Source organism: Phyllostomus discolor, chromosome 6 (assembly GCF_004126475.2).
Source record: "Phyllostomus discolor isolate MPI-MPIP mPhyDis1 chromosome 6, mPhyDis1.pri.v3, whole genome shotgun sequence".
Taxonomy (NCBI): Eukaryota; Metazoa; Chordata; class Mammalia; order Chiroptera; family Phyllostomidae; genus Phyllostomus; species Phyllostomus discolor.
Window position 1 is genome coordinate 68,498,632 of NC_040908.2, and position 22,312 is coordinate 68,520,943.

Consider the following 22,312-nt stretch of genomic DNA (forward strand, 5'->3'; position numbering starts at 1 on the left):
GTTGCAGGCCAGGTCCCCAGTAGGGGGCACATGAGAGGCAACCACACATTGATGTCTCTCTCCCTCTTTTTCTCCCTCCCTTCCCCTCTCTCTAAAAATAAATTAAATAAATAAATAAATAAATAAATAAATATCTTTTAAAAAATGTCAAGGAAGTAATCAAATGATATTGAATGTTGATAATAGGCCAAGGAAGAGGCTGAGAATTGACCCCTGGAGTTAGCAACTCAGGTATCCCTAAAAAGAGTGGGTTTTGGTGGAGAGGGGGCTTTCACCTGACTGGAGTACATTTAAGAGAGCATGGAAGAACCACAGAATTGGAGAATGGGAATGTATAAAACTCTAAGGGAATTGAATTCTAAAGAGGAGCTGAGGAATGAGGCTAATGAGGCAGAGCTGGAGGCAAACAGAGGATTAAAGCACTGTATATTTAATATGGGAGAAATCAGAGCAATACTGATGACAGAAAATAGAAAGGGGAGAATGAATGAATGAGGGAACAGGGATCAGTGAACACATGGAGGGCTTGGCCTTAGACAGAAGCAAGGACAGCTCAGCCATCCTAGAAGAAACAAGAGGAGAACACAGACTCAGATGCTGGGAGATTTGTAGCTCTGAGGCAGGTGTTCATGGATTTTCACTACAACGTTCAGTGAAATGGGAACAAGGTCATCTGCTGAGAATGAGCATGGAGGAGATGTTGAAGTTGAGGAGGAAGAAGCTAGACACCTTGCAGAATGCAAGTCTGAGTGGACTGGGAGAGGACAGTGGGATTGTGGTGCAGCACAAAAGATCTACCTGAAGTTACAGGTCAGGGATTTAAGGTGAAACCAGACACCATGGCTGTGTGTTTTTCTCCATTTCATCTACTGTAGTCAACTGCACAGGTATAAGGCAGAAAAGACAGGAAGGTGGATTTCACCAGGGCTGGGGTTTTGCCAGGGAGTATAATAATGTACGAGAGAAAAGTAGTTGAGAATATATGGCAGGACTAAAGAATGGAGAGAACAGAAAAAAGATGGTAGAAACAACAGATTGTACATCCCATTGGGGTTGAAAGATTGATGGAATTAGAGCAGCAGAGGAAATGACCTAAAAAAGTGATCATCAGATAGTGGGACCTTTGAAATTGATTATGTGGGTTATGATCACACAGCTATTTGAAACAACAAGGTCAAGGGTATGCCTATGACAAGAATGGTAGACATGGAGTGGAGGAGAAAGCCATTAGAGAAGAGTAGGTCAGAGAAATGAAAGATCAGGCTATTGGAAGGGTAATTCACACGGTATTGACCTTACTAAGAATTGAAACAGAGCCAGAGACAGCAAGCCAGAAGCTTAATCTTCAAGGATTGATAGAGATAACCTGGGCCTCAGTAGGTGACAGCCACATTCTGATTACATGGGAAGAGGGCAGGAGAATGATCAAGAAGCAAAGAGGTAACTGCCTACCTCCAGGCCCACAGGAGATGGGCAAAGAAACCAGGGCCCTTGAGAGAACCCAGACAAGCAGAAGAAGGGAACATTTCAGAATGCCTGAGGCTCTGGGTGGGGGTGGTTTGCTGATGACTTCTAGGTCCAGGGTCACAGTAAAAGAGTTCTAGGAGTCAGGGAGGAATGCAGGAGGCTCAGAGAAGGGAGGTCAGAGACACACATGAATGAGATTCAGGGGTTCAGTGGTGACTGACGTGAACAGGGTTCGAAGGGCATGATGAGATCAGTCCTGATGCTGCCAAGGCAGGCAGAGAGGGGAACCACACCTCAGTGGTGCAAGAAGGAAGGAGAAAGATGTTCTCATTCTCACACATTCCTGCAGATGGCACATGAGAGGTTTCCCTACACTCAATCTCTTCACATGGCATCTGCCAACTGTGCCTTAAGCACTTGCAAATAGAAACACACCAGACCATAAGTTTACGTGAATACAGTTGTTAGGCAGCACAGTCTCGGAATGGGAAGAGCACAGTGTGAGAGCCAACTGGATCTGAGTTCAAGCTATGCCTCCACCTGCCATGAGATGGCAGGTAAGTTGCCTAGCCTTTTAGAGTCACTGTGACTTTGTTTTCTCATGTGTGATATGAGAGCACAAATATTCACCTTATATAGAAAGCACATGGGCACTCCATAACTGCTCATTTCTGACTCACCATGTTTTTGATAAAGAAAAGAAGGCAGATAACATCTACAGGACATCTCCTAAGTGCCAGGCACTGTGCTCAGACATGCATTTTATACTCACCTGAAGTTATGTTTATTGTTTTAGTGAGGAAAGGGCAGAGAGATGGGGTAGGGGAAAGAGAGAGTGAGAGAGAGATATCAGTTGCCTTCTGTATGCACCCTGACTAGGATTGAAACCCACAACCTAAGTATATATGCCCTCACTGTGAATCAAACCTGCAAACTTCTGTTGTATGGGATGATGCTCCAATCAACTGGGCCACCCAACCAGGGAATGACATTCATTTTTAAAATTTGGACTTTAAACCACACACATTACAGATGTGGAAGGTGAGATTCAAAGAGGTTAAATTTTTCCTCAACATCTCATAATTAATAACTGGTAGAAACAGCACTCATACCCAGGTCTTCTTACTCCAAATTTGGTGCACTGTCTACCAAACCCCACTGCCTGGTATAGAGTGAAGGCTCAATAAATATTTGTTAGAGGAGCAAATGGTAATACTAGAGTGGGCTTTTGAACATCAGGGCTGGCTTGGTACATAAGCAGCATAAGCAACCACAAATGTGATGTGATTTCGGGGGTGGCCCAAAATACCAAGTTACTAGACTTTGCCTGAAATTTCCTAATTAGAAATAAATTTTTGTCCCCTCCTCCTACCTGCTGATTTTTCTTAGAATGCTACACAGCAAGGCCTTTTTAGTCATTTATCTCAGTGTAAATGAGTTTCCTAGGTCAGTATAAAAACCTACAAACTGGTTTTTATAGTTAAAAGTTTAGGGGCCTGCCCAGTGGGAGTATGTGAGGACCCTAAATAAGCTGCTTATTTCACAGCCTCAGTTTCTTCCTAACTTATCATAATTTTTAGTATAAATTCAGTTTCAGATATGTAGCACCAAATACTAAAGATAAAATTGTTACCTTTTCACCAATATTTGTGAAAGAAGATAGTTGTACTATATATTTCTCAACCTTTACTATATTAGTATTTGATAGCACAAGAAATTTGAGGTGAAATTCCCCATTTAAAAGCCAAATTATTCAAACTCTCCCTATAAAATTTTATATAAAACTGTCAAGGAAGAACAGGAGAAAAATCATATTAGAGAGAAACCTGAGCGCACCACCACATTGCCGGGAGGTTGCAGTGAGCTGTGTTCAAATGGACAGGGATTTATATTTTTAAATATCCAGGTCTGAATGTATTTTAAACAATGAAAATTTAGTTATGTTTGATTTCCTGAACTAATAACAGTACTGAATAATGTCTACAAAATCAGAAAACTGTACTGGGGAGGAAACAAATGAGATTTTCTTGCCATGTAGCAATTACTCTGCATCCCAGTAGATATGCCAGGAAACAGGTCTGGCGTCAATTCTGCATTTTTCTTCTAATTGAATTTTTCTATTTTCCTCCTTGCAGTTCATTGCCAACACACAGCAGTAAGAGGGCAAACAGACAACATCATGTGGCTACTGTAACCCTGAAAGAAAGCCTTCCCTGAGGAGCCCTGTGCAGGCAGCCCAGTGAGTGTCAGAGAGACTAGGGTTTCACCTCTGACTGGACAGACATCTCAGTGACAATCTTGACATTGCATCAGAGACTCAGAGAATAACATGAAGCGGCTTGCATTGGAGAAGGATGAGTTCCTCTCCCAGTCGTGTCTGTGAAGTCGACATTACCGGCAGGTCTGCTGTGTTGTTGGCATTTTAGCATACTACACAGTGGGTACCTGGGCCTTTACCACCTTCTCAAAGGGATCTCCTTCAGTTTTAATAAATTTAGAACATTCTTTTTACCCCAATTTTCTGTTTCATATTGTGACACCTTGTTAGTCTTTCTGTAATTCTAACTTTTGACAGTTCTGGTTTTTATTTATATATCAGTATTTCTCAAAGTGTGGCCCCTGGACTAAAGCATCATCTGAAGATTGTTATAAGTGCAAATTCTTGGCATTCCAACCCTGTGCCTACTGACTCATGCATGTTGATATTTAGGAGCCATTACTAGAGATCATCATCCTTCCATTGTAAGCCCGAGTCAGGCATTTAGAGAAGCTATACCCTTTTCTGACTCATTGACATAACAGAATTACAGCTTTCAAAAGTTCTCAATATTCACCCTCCCAGTGCTATAACTCCTTAAAGAATCTGATTTTGTGTTTATTGGGAATCTTCTAAATACGGGCTGGTAGTCCAAGACTAGTGTATCTTGGGGATAGTGGCAATACAAGAGGGCCATATTAGGAATGCCTGCTCTGGGCATATTCACCAGTAGTTTCTTTCTTCTATTCAATATGGAGGAGCAAGGGCTTCTCTTTAGAAATACTGCTGAATAATTTTGAGACTCAAAATTCCTGAATTTCTACAAGCCCAGCTCTTGGCTTATGTATAATTATTGTATAATTCACTTATTTCAAGGAACCATTCCCAGAGTTGATCTCCACTCAGAAGAGTATATGATGAGAAGAAGAAGGAACATTCTTCTGCATGGAAACCACAGCCAGTTTCCCTCCATGTGGCCTTTAACCTTGGTCCTGCCATGAGTTCTGGTCTAAGGGAGGCCTTACCTACCTGCTTAGGGTATCAAGAGAAGGCCACAGCTCCACTGGGAGTGCACTCACCGCACTGGTCTGTATGTACTCGTTCTCAGGCTTGGCTTTTATATCAACAACTCCATCAGCATGGCGGAAGGAGCAGTCAGCAAGGACATCATAAAATGACAGATTTTGGGCCTTTAAGCCATATTTCTGCAGCCACTTCTTAGAGTCCCAGATGTCTTCTGGATTTGATTCATTTCCAATGGAAGTTCCTGATTCTATGTTTGGAATCACAATTTATTAGCCATTCATATTACATAAGCCATTCATATTTCATCCCACCCTAATATTTACCAAGCTGGGGAACATATTCTTTGTTAGGGCCCACTCGTTTCAGGAAGAATGCTTTTGAAAGCAGGAATGGCAAAGAATTCATTCACAAGACTGGAAGGCAGGAATCTGCTACTTCATCTTCTTTTCTCCTCTACCCAATTTGACTGGCCCCATGCAGAGGTGGAGATGGCCAACAAACCAAGGCTGTGTGTTGGGAGAGTATTAAACTTGGGGTCAGAAACTCTGGGTTCAAATCCTGTCTCCATCACTTATGAACTTGGGCAAGTTCTCAAACTTGGTCAAGTCATCCCACTTAACCTCTTTTGAGTTTCAGCGAATTCTTCACCTGCTGAAGGAAGATAGCATCTCCTGAGCTTTCCCTGCTGTGTGGAAGCCATTCAAGAAGAAAAGCCATTGGAAGTGCTTTGTAATGAGGGAGGAGAAGTAGAGGCATGTAACCCACATTGAAGTTGAAGTCAGTCAACCCCAGCAGACTGGTCCGCTGCCTGCCAGGAGTTCCCTTGGTGGATTTATTCTGATGCAGAGCTTGGCCCTCAATTCTGCAGGCTCAGAAACTTCATATGACAGCTCAGACACCTCAAGCTGATCTATGACAACACACCTTAGTCAGATTCACAGGATCAAGTATAATCCAGAAGGCCAATTGCCCAAATATTCCCAGCCTTTGACACATTCCCTTGGTGTTTTCCAAAGGTTTCCTATACTCTTTAAGCGGGAGGAGGTTTTATGCTCCCTGAGCAGAAAAACCATGTAAGCCAGCTCTCACACAAGCTGGCACAAACCCCATAGTGCTACCTAGGTGGCACAACCCCCTAGTGCTACCTTAGGGAGACTGGAGTATCTTGGGGTGGCACAGAGGAGAGAGGGAACAAATGTGAAGCTGAGAAGGAGGCACTGGTGTCTGGAGCAGGCTTGCATTGGCCTGGGAGAGGACAGTACACCTCTCTTTCCAGCCCCTTGCTCAGTGGGAGCACACTGCCAGGTAAAATGGACCATGCTGGTAGTGTTTACAAAATCTGGAGATCAGCATATGCTACAAGTCAGGGGTTTTTTTATTCCAAAGTGTGGATTGGTAAACACTTATCTGCATGCCACTGGAAGGAAGACAGAATGGACCCTGAGATTTTAGCCCCATTGGGACAGCAGAGCTCTAGGAAGACCAGGAGGAATGTTGGGGAGGTGGGTTTTCATAACGTGTATTACCAAGTGTCCACCAGCCCTATAGAATTTATTTCCACGTAGATTGGTGGTTCTAACCCTGAATACTGGAATTCTCTGAGAAGTTTTAAAAATACTGCTTCCTGGGCCCCAACCATTAGATTCTGCTCTAATTGGTCTGAACACTGGGATTTTTCAAACTCCCAGATGATTGCACTGTGCAGCCAAGCCTTGCACCTGGGTTAAGATGGAAAGAGCTTCCTAAAATATGAGATGGTGATCCCATCATTTAGGCTTCCACCAGACATAGATTCAAGTCAAATTACACTTTTAATTAAATAGTAGCACGTACTATTAGGAAAAAAAATATTATCCATTCTTACCCATTACCATATTTAAGGGGATATATAATTAAAATAAGATTTGAAGACAAAACACTTTCAAGTCAATTATTTCTCAGTAATGTGTAAAGGATCTGTCCATTAGTCCTACATGTGAGCCAAGTCCTCACATATTAATAAAATACTTTTTAAACAATACACTCTGAAATCTATTGGAACTGGACCGTCTCAAAGAACCCTGTTTTTGGCTTTTGAACTTTAAACAAATCTGGCATCAAAAGCTGCTATGGTACAGCTCCCAGTGCCAGCAGTTTGTTTCTATGTGACTCACAAAGTGTCCTCTCACCCCAGGAGCTCCAACCACGGGCTTCCTGAAGCTTCTGATCCCTGAGGTTCCTCTGCAGGTTCACCTGCACCACAAGGAAGCAGCATGAAGGGAACAGACCTATTTACTCAGTGGGATCCGCTTCCTTGGAGAAACCCCTTGGGTGGTTATCTTTCCTCACTATTGTTAATTTAAGCCTTTGTCTCCTCTTTATTCATACTTTATTATTCACCTCTCTTCTTTCTAATCAATAGGTGTAATGGGAAATACAATTTTTATTCAATTATTTCCATAGCAACACACACACACTATCACAACCTTCTGCTCTGTTTTGGCGTGACTTCTTTTAAATCAACAAGAATCCTTTATAAATGATAATGATCAATTCCAGCTTACCATAAAAGAATTCCCTAAAAACATACCACATCAATTTTAACACAGGTTTTTGAAGATCCAGAGACTAACTTCTGACTCTTTCTAGTGTCACCCAGGACCACTCAGCACAGTCACCTTGACGGCATTACTCAGGCTACCAGTTATCCTCCAGGAAGGGGGTTCGGAAGAAGACCCCAAAGTAACTTGAACTTCATAAAGGAAAGAAAGGGCAGCCAAAAGACAGCCTAGGTTCTCCAATGCTGAAGAAAGGAGCAAAAGGGGAAAATCTTTTTACTTTCATTGCAAATTATACCAATTAGTAGCTGAGCCTCATTTTGCCCAACAGGGAATGGAAGGACCTCATCTCTTTATTAGAGTCACCTGCTAAGGGGTTCTTTCCATTCCCCTGCAGTTATCTGAATTAAAAATTTAGATAACTTTTCACTTACAGAGCTTAGGAACACCTTTATTTATTATAAACATATGAGCTCACAGGTCATCCTGATTACATTGCTTTCCTTTTCTATGTGACAGATCACTAAAGATTATCTCTCAGTTATGGCAGGAGAAGCACATGGCAGATCATATCTATCTCACAGAATTAACTGGCCTGTTCTTCTGTGTCCTACTTATCAATTTCAGAACCTACTGGCCAATGCTTTTGAAACATCACTGTGATAGCCAGACTATGGCATAATGACAAAGTGGGCACAGTGTATCAGTGCCCACACCTCCCCTCAAGGTGCGGTTCCTGAGTGGCTCCCAGCCATCAAAAGTTCACCACCACCATAATTGCTGGCCCCACAATGATGGTTAATCTTTTTATTTTTAATCCTCACCTGAGGACATTTTTTCATTGCCTTTAGAGAAAGAGGAAGGGAATGTCAGCGAGGGGTAGAGGGAGAGACAGAGAAACATCAATCAGCCTCCCATTAACATCTGACCAGGGGGATCAAACCCATAACCCAGGTATGTGCCCTGACAGGATACTGAACCTGCAACCTTTCAGTTTAGAGGATGAAGCTCCAACCAACTGAGCCACATCAGGCAGGGTAGCAATGATTAATCTTATATGTCAACTTGACTGGACCAGAGCACCCAGATATTGAGTCAAACATTATTCTAGATGTTTCTGTGAAGGTATTTTTTAGGTAAGATCAACATTTAAATCCATATATTTTAAATAAAGCAGATGGGCCTCATTCATTGAGTTGAAGACATTAAGAGAAAAAAGACTGGCCTCCCTTGAGGAAAAGAGAATTTGATAGCAGATGGCCCTTGGACCTGAACAGCATCACCAGCTCTTCAATACATCTCCAGCTTATGGCCTGCCTGCCCTGCAGATATTGGATTTGCCAGCCCCCACAATCACGTAAAGCAATTCCCTAAATCAATCTCTGCCTCCCTCCACACACACACACATTTGCACATCCTATTGGTTCTGTTTCTCTGCAGAACCCTAATATACCCATCCTCTTCCACTGAAAGTTACCTGTCTAGCACCTCATTCCTGCCATGTTAGGTCCATGTGAACTATCATCAATGTGTAAACCAGAGCTCTAGATCTGGAACCAACCTCAAAGATCATCAAGGTCAGGGTTTCCCAGACTGTGTCCTACAACTACTGCTCCTACTGCATCCTGTGGCTGTTACTCAGAAACAGTGTACCTTAGCAAAAAGTTTGGGGATCTTGAAACTTAAGAGTTTTCAACAGGTTCTTTATCACAGGACTTGTCTACGCCTTTTTTATAGGACTAAGCAGTGGGCTCACCATAAACAGAAGCATAAATAGTATTTCTTAAAGTTATTTGGTCCCAGACTCTTTCTGCATAGAAAACTTTGGAGGGTTTATATTTGGTAGACCACAGTTTGTTTGGCACACACTGCCCAACTTCTCTGTTGTCATGGGTGCCATGAGACCCTGAACAACTCTTGGATGCCATGTGGAAGGCATAGGAAAAGGATCCTGTGAATTAATTTGTAAAGGAAAGTTTGAGAAGAACTTGGAAGTGGTGTCCAACAGAAATAAAGACAGAAAAACATTACAAGTAGGCAGGAAGAATGTTTAAACTGCAACATGTGCAACTGGCTTCTGAGATATAAGAGCAATAGTCAAGCTAGAGAAGCTAGTGGAGCACAGACTCCAAGGGAAGAATTTTGAAAGCCACATTTTAATGTGTGTATATCTAAAATGATATTTAAAATAAATTGAAACGAGTCAAGGATCAGTGATATGGGCAATAAATTATACCTTTAAAAAACAGCATGATCTGGCAACTAAACACGAGCCAATTCAAGGTGTTTGGTGCAATATAAAGTGGAAAAATCAAGATTTAGAATTGAGAAAAGGATTAATGGAGTTTGGAAACTTTAGATGAAGAACCCAGAATTCATGTATTAGTGAGAATTGAACTCTGAAACAGAGTGGAAATACTGGATAAACCAAGGCAGAAAATCTAAATTTGCTTCCCTTAGGAAATTAAAATTTTTTGATCTTGCATCACTATTGCCAAGGTATTTTTTAAATATTTTAGTCAGCATATTTATTTAATGTACTCTTTTAAAAAGTCTGTTGAGCCCTGGCTGGTGTTGCTGAGTGGATTGAGTCTTGGGCTGCGAACTAAAGGGTTGCTGGTTTGATTTCCAGTCAGGGCACATACTTGGGTTGTGGGCCAGGTCCCCAGTAGGGAGGACTAGAGAGACAATCACACATTGATATTTCTCTCTCTCTTTTTTTCCCTCCCTTCCTCTCTCTCTAAAAAGAAATAAATGAAATCTTTTAAAAAGAGCATGATTTCAAAAAAAAGTTTGTTGAGATACAATTTGCATACCATAAAATTCACCATTTTCACGTATACAATTCAGTGATTTTTAATTTATGTACATGGTTGTGCAACCATCACCACTATTTAATTCCAGAACATTTTCATCAGTGCAAAAAGAAACCCTTATTTTCCTTCTCTTCTTTATCCCACTAATTCACTCAATGGATTTGCCTATTTCACCACATAAATGGAATCACACAAATTGTGGTCTTCTGTGTTTGGCTTCTTTCATTTAGCATAATGCTTTTCAAGTTAATTCACATTGTAGAATGTGTCAGTACCAAGTTAAATATTTATTATTAGAGATCATTTTACTTCTTCCTTTCCAATCTGGTACCTTTATTTCATTTTCTTGACTAATTATGTTGGCTAAACCTTCAGTACAACTCTGAATAGCAGTGGTAAAAACAGATATCCTTGTCTTGTTCCTGATTTCCAAGAAAAGTTTTCAGTCTTTCCCCATAAGCATAAATTAGCCACGACTTTTTAATAGATTTTCTTTATCAGGTTAGGGAAATTTCCTTCTATTCCTAGTTTGTTGAGTGTTTTCATCATACAGGGTAAGGGATTTTGTCAAATGCTTCTTCCATATCTATTCAGATAATCATGTGGTTTTTGTCCTTTAGTCTATTAATATGCTATATTATATTGATTTTTGTATGTTGAACCAATATTACATTCTGAGGTAAATTCCACTTGGTCAAGTTCCTTTTATATGTTGCTGGATTCAATTTGTTAGTATCTTGTTGAGGATTTGGCACTTATATGAGATATCGGTCTATGGGTTTTTCTATTTATTTATTTATTTATTTATTTATCCTCATCCAAGGATATGTTGATTAACTTTAGAGAGAGGAAGGGAGACAGTGGTGAAGGGAGAGAAAGAGACACATCAATGTGAGAGAGGAACGTCAATTGGTTCCCTCCAATATGCACTCCAACCAGAGATCAAACCTGCAACCTAGGTATGTGCCTGACTAGGAATCAAATCCACAACATTTTGGTATACAGTACCACACTCCAACTAACTGACCCATCCAGCCAGGGCTTTTTTTCCCTTTTAATTGACTTTATTGGGGTGATGCTGGTTAACAAAATTATACAGGTTTCAGATGCACAATTCTACAACAAATCAGCTGTACACTGTATTGCATTCAGCACTGCAAGTCAAGTCTCCATCCAACACCATTTATTCCCCCATACCCTCCTCTACCTCCCCTAGTACACCTCTCCCTATGAGTTTTTTCTCTTTTTTTTAATCCCTCCACCACCACCACCACCCACCCACACCCCCAACAACTGTCAGCCTGCTCTCTATGAATGTTTCTATTTTGCTTGTTGGTTCACTTCATTCATTAGATTCCACATATGGGTGAAATCATGTGGTTCTTATCTGTCTCTGACTGGCTTATTTCACTTAGCATAACACTCTCCAGGTCCATCCATGCTGTTGCAAAGGGTAAAATTTCCTTCTTTTTTACAGCTGAGTAGTATTCCATTGTATATATGTACCATAGATTTCAGATCCACTCATTTCCTGATGGACACTTGGGCTGCTTCCAAATCTTGGCTATTGTAAATAATGCTGCAATGAACATAGGGGTGTTTATATTCTTTTGAATTAGTGTTTTGGGTTTCTTTGGGTAAATTCCCAGAAGTAGAATCACTGAGTCATAAGGCAATTCCATTTTTAATTTTTTGAGGAAACTCCATAATGCTTTTCACAGTGAGTGCATCAGTCTGCATTCCCACCAACAGTGTACTAGCATTCTACAACCTTGCCAACACTTGTCTGTTGATGTGGTTATAATGGCCATTGTGACCAATGTGAAGTGGTACCTCATTGTAGCTTTAATTTGCATCTTTCTGATGGCTAGTGATGCTGAGCATCCTTTCATATGTCTCTGGACCTTCTGTATGTCATCTTTAGACAAGTGTCTGTTCAGGTCCTTTGCCTATTTTTTAATTGGGTTGTTTGTCTCCTAGAGTGGAGTTGTATGAGTTCTTTATATATTTTGGAGCTCAAACCTTGTCTGAGGTATCATTTGCAAATATATTTCCCCACATAGTTTGTTCCCTTTTCACTTTCCTGATGTTTTCTTTAGCCATGCAGAAGATTTTTAGTTTGATGAGGTCCCATTTGATTATTCTTTCCTTTATGTCCCTTGCTCTAGGGGACATATCAGTGAAAATATTGCTACATATAATATCTGAGATTTTCCTGCCTATGTTTTCCTCTGGCACTTTTATGGTGTTGTGACTTATATTTAAGTCTTTTATCCATTGAGTTTATTTTTGTGTATGGTGTAAACTGGTGGCCAAGTTTCATTTTTATGCATGTAGCTGTCTAGATCTCCCAATACCATTTGTTGAAGAGGCTATTTTTACTCCATTTTATGCTTCTTCTCCCTTTGTCAAATATTAATTGACTATAGAGACTTAGGTTTATTTCTAGGCTCTCTATTCTGATCCAGTGATCTGTGTCTGTTCTTATGCCAATACCAGACTGTTTTGATTACTGTGGTTTTGTAATATAGTTTGCTCTCAGGTATTGTGATCCCTCCTACTTTGTGCTTCTTTCTCACAATTGCTGCAGCTATTCAGTGTCATTCATGGTTCCATATAAATTTTTGAAATATTTGTTCTATATCTGTGAAATATGTCATTGGTATTTTAATAGGGGTTGCATTGAATCTACAAATTACTTTGTGTAGTATGGACATTTTGATGATATTAATTCTTCCAGTCTGTAAATATAATATATGCTTCCATTTGTTTGTGTCTTCCTTAATTTCTTTCTTCAGTGTTGTGTAGTTTTCTGAGTATAGGTCTTTTACCTCCTTGGTTAGGTTTAGTCTTAGGACATTTTTCTTGTTACTATATCAAATGGGATTGTCTTCCTGATTTCTGTTTCTGATATTTCATTTTTGGTGTACAAAAATGCCTTCAATTTCTGAATACTGACTTTGTTTCCCACTGTTTTGCCAAATTCACTCATTAGGTTGAGTGGTTTTTTTGGTGGAGTCTATAGGATTTTCTATGTACACTATCATGTCATCTGCAAACAGTGACAGTTTTGCTTCCTTCTTTCCAATTTAGATGCCCTTTATTTCTTTTTCTTGTGTTATAGCAGTGGCTAGGACTTCCAACACTACGTTGAATAGAATTGGTGAAAGCAGATATCCTTGTTTCATTCCTGATGTTAGTGGGAAAGCTTTTAGTTTTTGCCTATTGAGTATGATGTTGGCTGTAAGTCTCTCGTATATGGTCCTTTGTTATGTTGAGGTATGCTCCCTCTACTCCCACTTTACTGAGTGTTTTATCATAAATGGGTGCTGTACCATATCAGATGCTTTTTCCACATCTATTGATATGATCATGTGAATTTTGTCTTTCTTTTGTTTATGTGATGTGTTTGTGTATTCATTTGTGAATATTGTACCATCCTTGCATCCCTGGGATGAATCCCACTTGATCATGGTGTGTGATCTTTTTAATGTATTGCTGGATGCGGTTTGCCAATATTTTGTTGAGGAGTTTAGCATCTATGTTCATCAGCAACATTGGCCTGTAGTTTTCTTTCTTTGTTGTGTCTTTTTCTGGTTTTGGGACTAGGATGATGCTGGCTTCATGAAAAGAGTTTGGGAGTCTTCCCTCTTATTGGAGTTTTTTGGAATAGTCTGTGAAGGATAGGGATTAGCTCTTCCTTAAATGTTTTGTAAGATTCCCTTGTCAAACCATCCTGTCCATGGCTTTTGTGAGCTGGGAGTTTTTTTGATGACTGCTTCAATTTTGTCAGCTGTTTTTGGTCTGTTCAGGTTTTCTGCTTCTGCTTGATTAAGTTTTGGAAGATTATATTTTTCTAGAAATTTGTCCATTTCACCCAGGTTTTCAAATTTCTTGGCATATAGTTCTTTGTAGTAATTTCTTACAGTCCTTTGTATTTCTGTGGAATCAGTTGTAATCTCTTTCATTTCTGATTTTGTTTGTTTGGATCCTTTCTTTTTTTCTTGATGAGTCCACTTAAAGGCCTGTCAATGTTGTTTATATTTTCAAAGAACCAGCTCCTGAATTTATTGAGTCTTAGACTTGTACTTTTAGTTTCTATGTCATTGAATTCTGCTCTGATCTTGGTTATTTCCTTCCTTCTACTTGCTCTGAGCTGTCTTTGTTGCTGTTCCTCCAGTTCTTGTAGATGTAGGGTTAGGTTGTTTATTTGAAATATTTCTGTCTTTTTTAAGTAGGCCTGTATCACTATGAACTTCCCTGTTTTCGCTGTGCCCATAAGTTTTAGACTGTTGTGAGTTCATTTTTATTTGTTTTGAGAAACTTTCTGATTTCTTTTTTGATCTCATTCATAACCCATTCATTGTTTGATAGCATACTATTCAATCTTCACAAATTTGAGTGTTTTTTAGTTTTTTCCTTGAGGTTGGTTTCTAGTTTCAGTTCCTTGTGGTCGGAGGAAATGCTTGATATGATTTCAATTTTCTTGAATTTGTTGAGGCTTGTTTTGTGTCCTATCATGTGGTCTATCTTTGAAAATGTTCCATGTGCATTTGAAAAGAGTGTGTATTTCGCTCCTTTGGGATGAACGGCTCTCTCTATATATCAGTTAAGTCCATTTGATCTAGAGCATAGTGCAATGCCACAATACTCTTGTTGATATTTTGTTTGGAAGATCTATCCATTTTTGACAGTGGTGTGTTAAAATCCCCTGGTATAAGTGTGTTGCTGTTGATATCTTTCTCGAAGCCCTCTGAGATTTATCTTATGTATTTGGGTGCTCCTATGCTGGGTGCATATATGTTTATAATGTTATGCCTTCTTGATGGATTCTTCCCTTGAGTATTATGAAGTGTCCTGTGTCTCTTTTTCTGGCCTTTGTTTTGAAGTCTATTTTGTCTCATACAAATATTGCTACCCCAGCTTTTTCTTCCTGTCCATTTGTTTGTGATATTTTTTTCCAACCCTTCACTTTCAGTCTGTGTAGGTCTTTTGGTCTGAGGTGGGTCATGTTTTCTTACCCATTCAGCTGCCTTACATCTTTGATTGGAGCATTTAATTCACTAACATTTAAGACTATTATTGATAGGTACTTATTCATTGCCATTTTACTCTCTTTGTACCTGTGTTCCTCTCTCTCACTGTTTTCTTCCTTTTCTTAAGGCAGACCATTAGCATTTCTTGCAGAGCTAGTATGGTGGAGGTGTATTCTTTCAACCTTCTTTTTTCTGAGAAACTCCTTACTTCACCTTCCATTTTAATTGAAAACCTTGCTGGATAGAGTAGTCTTGGTTGCAGGCCTTTGCTTTTCATTACTTGGAATATTTCTTGCCGTTCCTTTCTAGCTTATAGTGTTTCTGTTCAGAAATCAGGTGCTACTCTTATCGGGGAACCCTTGTATGTCACTTTCTGTTTCTCCTTTACTAGCTTAAGAATCTCTCTTTGTCTTAGAATTTTGCCATTTTAATTATAATGTGTCTTGGAGTGGTCCTCTTTGGGTTCCTCTTGATTGGGACCCTCTGTGCTTCCTGGGTTTCTGTGACTTCTTTTCTCATCAAATTAGGGAAGTTTTCCATCAATACTTTTTCAAACAGGTTTTCTATCCCTTGCTGCTCTTCTTCTCTTTCTTGTATCCCTATTATACAGATATTATTACCTATTATGTTGTCCTGCAGTCCCCTTAACCTGTCTTTGTTCTTTTTGAGTCTTTTTGCTTTTCCTGCTCTTTGTGGGAATTTTTTTCTATCCCTTGTCCTCCAGCTTGCTGATTCAATCCTCTGCTTCATCTAGCCTGCTTTTGATTCCTTCTACTGTGTTCTTCAATCCAAAAATTTTGTTCTTCATTTCCTCTTGACTCTTGTTGATAGTCTCTGTGTCCTGTGTCCTTTTTCATGTTGATATTGTTTGCAGTAAGTTCCTCATAGTTTCCCTGTAGTTTTTGGTAATTCTCAGTGAACTCATTGAGCTTCCTTATAACCATTGTTTTGAACTCAATATCTGATAGTTGACTTGCCTCTATTTCACTTAGCATTCTTTCTGATGATTCTTCCTTTCCTTTTATCTGGGGGTTGTTTCTTTGTCCTCATTATTTTTGAGACTCTTCTTTGCCTCTGCTTCTTACATTGATGTATTTGACTCCCTAAATTTATGGTGTGAACTTCTATGTTAGGAGGTCTGTGAGATTCAGTTGTGCACTCTCCTTGATCTCCTGAACTTGGTGGTCTTGGGATGTCCTTTATGCCATTTATGGTGGCTCTCTGGATATAACTGGGTTTTGATTATTGTTGGGTTGTTCTTTGGTGGGTCCTTCCCTCCAGCTGGTTGACTGAGGGTCATTCCACCTGTCATGTCTTGTATGTTGTTGTGCATTTGATGGCAGGAAAATCCTTGCTTTGTGACTTTGGGTTAGCTAAAGTTTCAAGCACCAGAAACCTGTCTTCCCCTGCAGGCTGTCTTTTAGGTTTAGTCAATGAATGAGCCTCTCATTGTACTCCTTAGCAGGTTTTAAGCAACACAAGGTGAGGCAAAAGGAATTCTTGTGGGTGGAACTATTGCTTCACTAGTGGTAATATCACATGAATGGGAATATTCTGCTGAGAAAGATGGCTTCTGTAGTATGTGGAATGACACAGCACAAGGATCCTGGCAGCTGGCCTTCCAGCTCTCTCCCCAAAACCACCAACCCCACACTCTCCTCATACAGCTATAGTCTGTTATGCCCTCCCTCCACCAGAGCACAGTTTGAGTGGCTGCAAATGAGATTTTGTGTTTTGGCCCTTCAAGGGGCTGTCTGCATCTCTAGCCATCTGTCTCTGGCAGCCAGAAACCCCACTGTTTTTCACAGCCTGATGTTACATGAGCCCCTTTCCTGGGTCTTGGGTTCTAGAATGGGGAGCCCTGCTTGGGGTTTAGACCTCACACTTCTCAGGTGGAACTGTGACAGGGTGCAGCTGAGGGGGGAGGCTCAAATAAGAATTTATAATGGGGTCCAGAACTCAGGGTGTTCGGGAAATATTAGAGAAAAAATATTTATGATGTCCTCACCCCCACCAGTCTGAGCTGGGGGATGGGACACATGGTGCAGGGCCATTGAGAGCTGCTTTGTACAGCAACAGCTTTGCAGCTAACCTCTGGCATGGTCATTTAACATATCTATAACCTTTATCTGGTTACATAGATATGTTAAATAGCTGTGGCCATGCTTTGAGCCAGGGGGATGAGAGTGACTTCAACCCAGGATGTAACTGGGAAGCAACCCCCCTGGGAAGCAGGCCCCCAGGACCTGTGTGAGAGCTTGGAGATGATTGTCTCCACGCCATGGGGCCATGCCTGCCCGAACTTACTATAGCAGTCCAGTAAAGCTGGAAGAATACAGGAATGCTGGTAGGTGTAACTGATTGTAGGAGGAGTTGGAAGTGGGGCTGCAGAGGAAAATTGGTGTGGAAATTTAAACCCAGGCATGGCAGCCATACTAAAGAGGACCACCTGGCTTTGGCAGAGGTTGGGACCACTTGGCTTTGGGGTGCTCCCTTTTGCCATGTGACTTAGGCAGCAGGAGAGACTCTGCCTGGAGGAAAAGGGGAGAAAGGACTCTTGTTGGTGGGCCATAAGAAGGTGCCACATGGCTCTGGGTTAACTGGAGATCATGGTAACAACACAGCGGATGGTGCTGGAACCGAGGGGCTGCCTGAACCACAGACTTCTATTTCTCTTGTGATACCATACCCTGGACTGGACAAAGGGGAGAAAGAAGAACTGTGTGCATTTGCAGGTATTCTAAAGAACTTTAGTATTTTAATGAAGACATTAAATCATTACTCTGTCTGTATAACTTTTAAGTAAATAATTCCTTTCCTTTTCACCAATCTCTGGCATTGAGAGATGTCTTTCCTCTGGTGGCGGGCAAAGCAAACCTAGTAGGTCGGGGGGAACCCCCAGAGAAAAAAGTGGGGGGTTCTTTTGGTAATAGTATATCATTCACCACCCCCCAAATCTGTTCTGTAACAGAACCACTCTGGCCACTGAAACATCCCTCCAGAACTTAAGCTGCCACCTGTGGGAGGCCACCCAGCCCTCTCATGCCTCTGCACTTCCTACGGCTCTCCATGTGATGATGTGATTTCTCTTGTAAGTCCTTGGTTATAAGGTTTCTCTCTAGCTAGTCATCAGTTGGTTATTCAGGATGATTTTTCTATAATTTAGTCATAATTCCAATTAGGTCCTGCCTAATTGAGATATGTGTGGTTAGGTTTAGGTTTATCATCTTGCTATTTGTTTTCTATCAGTCCTATCTGTCCTTTGTTTTCTCTTTTTTTCTGACAGCTTTTGGTATAAGTATTTTCAATTTCACTATATTTCCTCTATCAGCTTGTTTTGTCAGTAGTGCTTATGTAAGATTTATGGTATACATCTTTAATGTATAATGGTCTAATTTCAATTGGTATTATACCATTTCATGCAACATAAAAGAACCTTACAATAGTTTATTTCCATTTCTCCCCTCCTGGATATATTTTTTGAAGCTCAGTGGTTTGTTGTTGTTTTTAACTGTGGTAAAATACATACAATGTTAAATTAACCATTTTTAGGTGTGCAATTCAGTGGCATTAAGTACATTCACATTGTTGTACAACTATCAACAACATCTAACTCTAAAACTCTTCTGGTATCCCAGATGAAAACTCTGTAGCCATTAAATAATAACTCCCCCTTCCCATTACTCCAGGCCCAGGTAATGACTATTCTACTTTCTGTCTCTATAATTTTGACTATAAATTTATTTCATACAAATGAAATCATAAAATATTTGTCATTTTGTGTCTAGCTTATTTTACTTAGCATAACATCTTCAAAGTTTATCCATGTTGTAGCATGACAGAATTTCCTTCCTTTTTAAATCTGAATAATATATTGTATATATACACACATTTTATTTATCCAGTTATGTCAGTGGACATATGGGTTGTTTATCTTGGGAACTTATGAATAATGCTGCTATTTTCTCCTAGCTCTTATGCTAGTATTTCATATATTTTATTTATATATTTGTTATAGACTTATTATTTTTACTTAAACAGCAAATTGTCTTTGAAGTATCTGAATAAAAAAATATCACATATTTATCCATGTGGTTATTTCTGGTGTTCTTTATCACTTTGTGTAGATACATATTTTCATTCATTTTTCCATATAAAGGAGGAGTATTATTCTCCTCCTGCCCAAAAGATTTCCTCTAACTTTTCCTGAAGTACAGATAATAAATTTTTTATCTTTTGTATGTCTTAAAAAGTCTTTATTTTTGTCTTTGTTTTTGAAATACAGTTTCATAGAATATAGAATTCTAGATTGAAAATTTAAAGTACTGAATGAAAAAAAAAAACATTGTTCCACTGTCTTTTCACTCACAACAAAGAATATTTTGTCATATTTATCTTTGTTCCTTTGTACAAAGGTACAAAGTTATCTTTTTTCTTTGGTTGCTTTTAAGATTTCCTCTGTAATACTGGTTTTGTGCAAATTGATTATAATGTTCCTTGGTATAGTTTCCTCAATTTTCCTGTACTAGGCATTCATTGAACTTCTTGGATGTCTAGGTTATTTGAGTTTTCATCAAATTTAGGAATTTTTCAATCTTTACTTCTTCAAATATTTTTCTGTTGCCTGATCTTGCCTCTCCTTGGGAATTCTATGTATATTTGGTCACTTGAAGTTTTCCCACAGCTCACTGATGCTCTGTTTATTGTTGGTTATTTGTTTGCTTATTATTTTTCTGTATTTGTCTTATTTTGGATAGTTTTTATTGCTATGTCTTCAATTTCATTAATCTTTTTATTCCTGCAATGTCTAACTGCCATTTAGCCCATCCACCTAAAATAATTTCTACCCTAATAGATTTCACTTCAAAAGTTCAACATGTGTCTTCTTAAATATCTTCTCAGTCCCTACTTAATTTTTTTGAACATACAGAATACAGTAATAACTGTTTGAATGTCTTTTTCTGCCAATTCCAATTTCTGTGTTAGTTCCCAGTCAGTTTGATAGATTAATAATTCAGGGTAACATTTTCTGCTTCTTTTCATGCCTAGTAATCTTTGACTGGATGCCAATTATTGTGAATATTATTTGATGGGTACTGGATATTTCTCTGTTCTTATCAATCTTCATGAGCTTTGTTCTGTGATGCAGTTAAGTTACTTGTGAAAAGTTATTTCCTTCCATGCCTTGTTTTAATGATTTCTTAGGAAGGCCCAGAGCTCAGTTTAAGGCTAGTCAGTCCCCATTACTGAGCCAATACTTTCCCAAGTGTTCTCCCCAGTGCCTCACAAGTTGGGCTGGTGAGGACAGCACAAGCTCCAAGCCCTTTTTCTTTTTCTTTTTTTTTTTTTTAATTTTAATTGTGTTCAAGTACAGTTTTCTGTCTTTTCCCCCCACCCCAGCCCATACCCTCAGCCCTCCCCACCTCCCTCCCGTTTCCACCGCCCCCACCCCATTGTTGTCCGTGTATCCTTTATAGTTGTTCCTGCAAACCCTTCACTCTTTTCCCCTGAAATTCCCTCCCCTCTCCCCTCTAGTCATTGTCAGCCCTTTCTTTTGAATTCTTTCAAATGGATCTTTCCCAACCTAAAGTAATTCCGTCACATATATTAGCTGGTCAGTATTAAGCAGAATTCTCAAGGGGGTTTCTCTGCAGATTTCCTGAGTTCTCTCTCTGTGCACCTCTCCCCTTTCTGATACTTTGTCCTGAGAAATCTAAATGTCTTGGTCTCCCAGGACTCTTTACTCTGCCTACCAAACTCAGAAGTTTGCTGTGACCCACTGAGATCCTTCTTCCCACATTGTGGCCTGGAAACTCTCTCAAAGCATTAAGCTGGGATAATCATAGAGTTCACCCTGGATTTTCCTTGTATCTCAGGGATCACTGGCCTTCATTGCTTAGTGTCCAGTGTCTTTAAAAACCATTGCCTCATATATTCTTGTCAGCTTGTCTCCCAGGGAATTCTCCTGTCTTGCACCTGGTAATTAAAAGAGGTCAAAATTATCAGTGATCAGAATGTTTGGCCTCACCATCTTCTTATCCCAGGCATCAAGTTGATGAGCCATCTCTGCCTCCAGGCCCCACAGTCTCAGGTGCCTGCTGATCCCAGAACCAGTGTGCCTAGCCCAAGGGCCATACATAGGCTGCTAGCCCAGGAAGGGTTTTTTTTAGTCTAATCCACATGAAGGTTCCATATACAATGGCAGCCCACATAGTCTCTCCCATCCTGATCCTCCCCTCCCCTGATGACTACCTTATCTCCTTGGCCTGCAGGCTATGGGCAGCCAAACGTGGGGAATGGCCACTACCTTCACACGAAGCAGATACAAGGTCTGGGGCTGACATAGCCTTTGCCTCAATAACGCTGGGCTGTGGATAGCAACAGGAGCAGGTCAGACACTCTACATGTGGCCTCTGAGTTACAAAATCTTTGATGGGTATCCAACAGTGGATACCCATCTAACCAAATTTTCCTTTTTAAATAGAGGTTGTATATTTGAAGCATCTTTTGAAAATTTATTTTTGGAGTTATTTTGGGTTTTAGTTGTGTGTGTGTGTGTGTTACATGGAATGAAAGCAATGGTGATCTAGCCTTCTATTAATTGCAGGAGCCAATAGCTCTTCTGTTCCCTTTAGGAATAATATTGAAGAAACTTATGTTAACCCTCAAGACTAACTGCCCCATGCTTAAATACTCCCTATATTAGTCTGGTCAAGCTACCATGGCAAAATGCCACAGACTGGGTAATTTTCTCACAGTTCTGGAGGCTGGAAGTCTAAGATCAAGGTGACCATAAGGTTGGTTTCTGATGAAGCATATCTTCCTGGCTTGTAGATGGACACCCTCTCACTGTGCCCTCACACAGTTTTCCCTCTGTGCACATGTGGCAAGAAAGAGGTGGCTGGTACCAGTTCTGTCAGATTAGGGCCCAACACTTATGATCTCATTTCATTTTAATTACCTTCTTATAGTCCCCCTCTCCAAATGGTCACAATGTGGGTTAGGACTTCAACATATAAATCTGAGGGGAGGCACATTCAGTCCACAGCATTTCCCCAAACAAACACCTTAGCAGCAGTATCACCATTATCTACTTGGCATGGATATTTACTCAAGACAACGGGGACTGTCTGGGTTCTTGACTCTAAGCTCACACTTAGTAAGTTGTCACAA

At 40.0% G+C, this 22,312-nt stretch overlaps 1 protein-coding gene across 3 annotated transcripts in view; it reads right to left on the reverse strand.

Annotated features, from left to right (window-relative positions):
* The window catches only part of VWA3B (von Willebrand factor A domain containing 3B), a 199,950-nt gene that overhangs the window by 97,200 nt on the left and 80,438 nt on the right, over window positions 1-22,312 (reverse strand). For all 3 annotated transcript variants that reach the window (XM_036030068.1, XM_036030069.1, XM_036030070.1), the window contains one exon: window positions 4,804-4,997. In XM_036030068.1, the coding sequence (XP_035885961.1) occupies window positions 4,804-4,997 (194 nt within the window). The remainder of the gene's footprint in view (window positions 1-4,803; window positions 4,998-22,312) is intronic.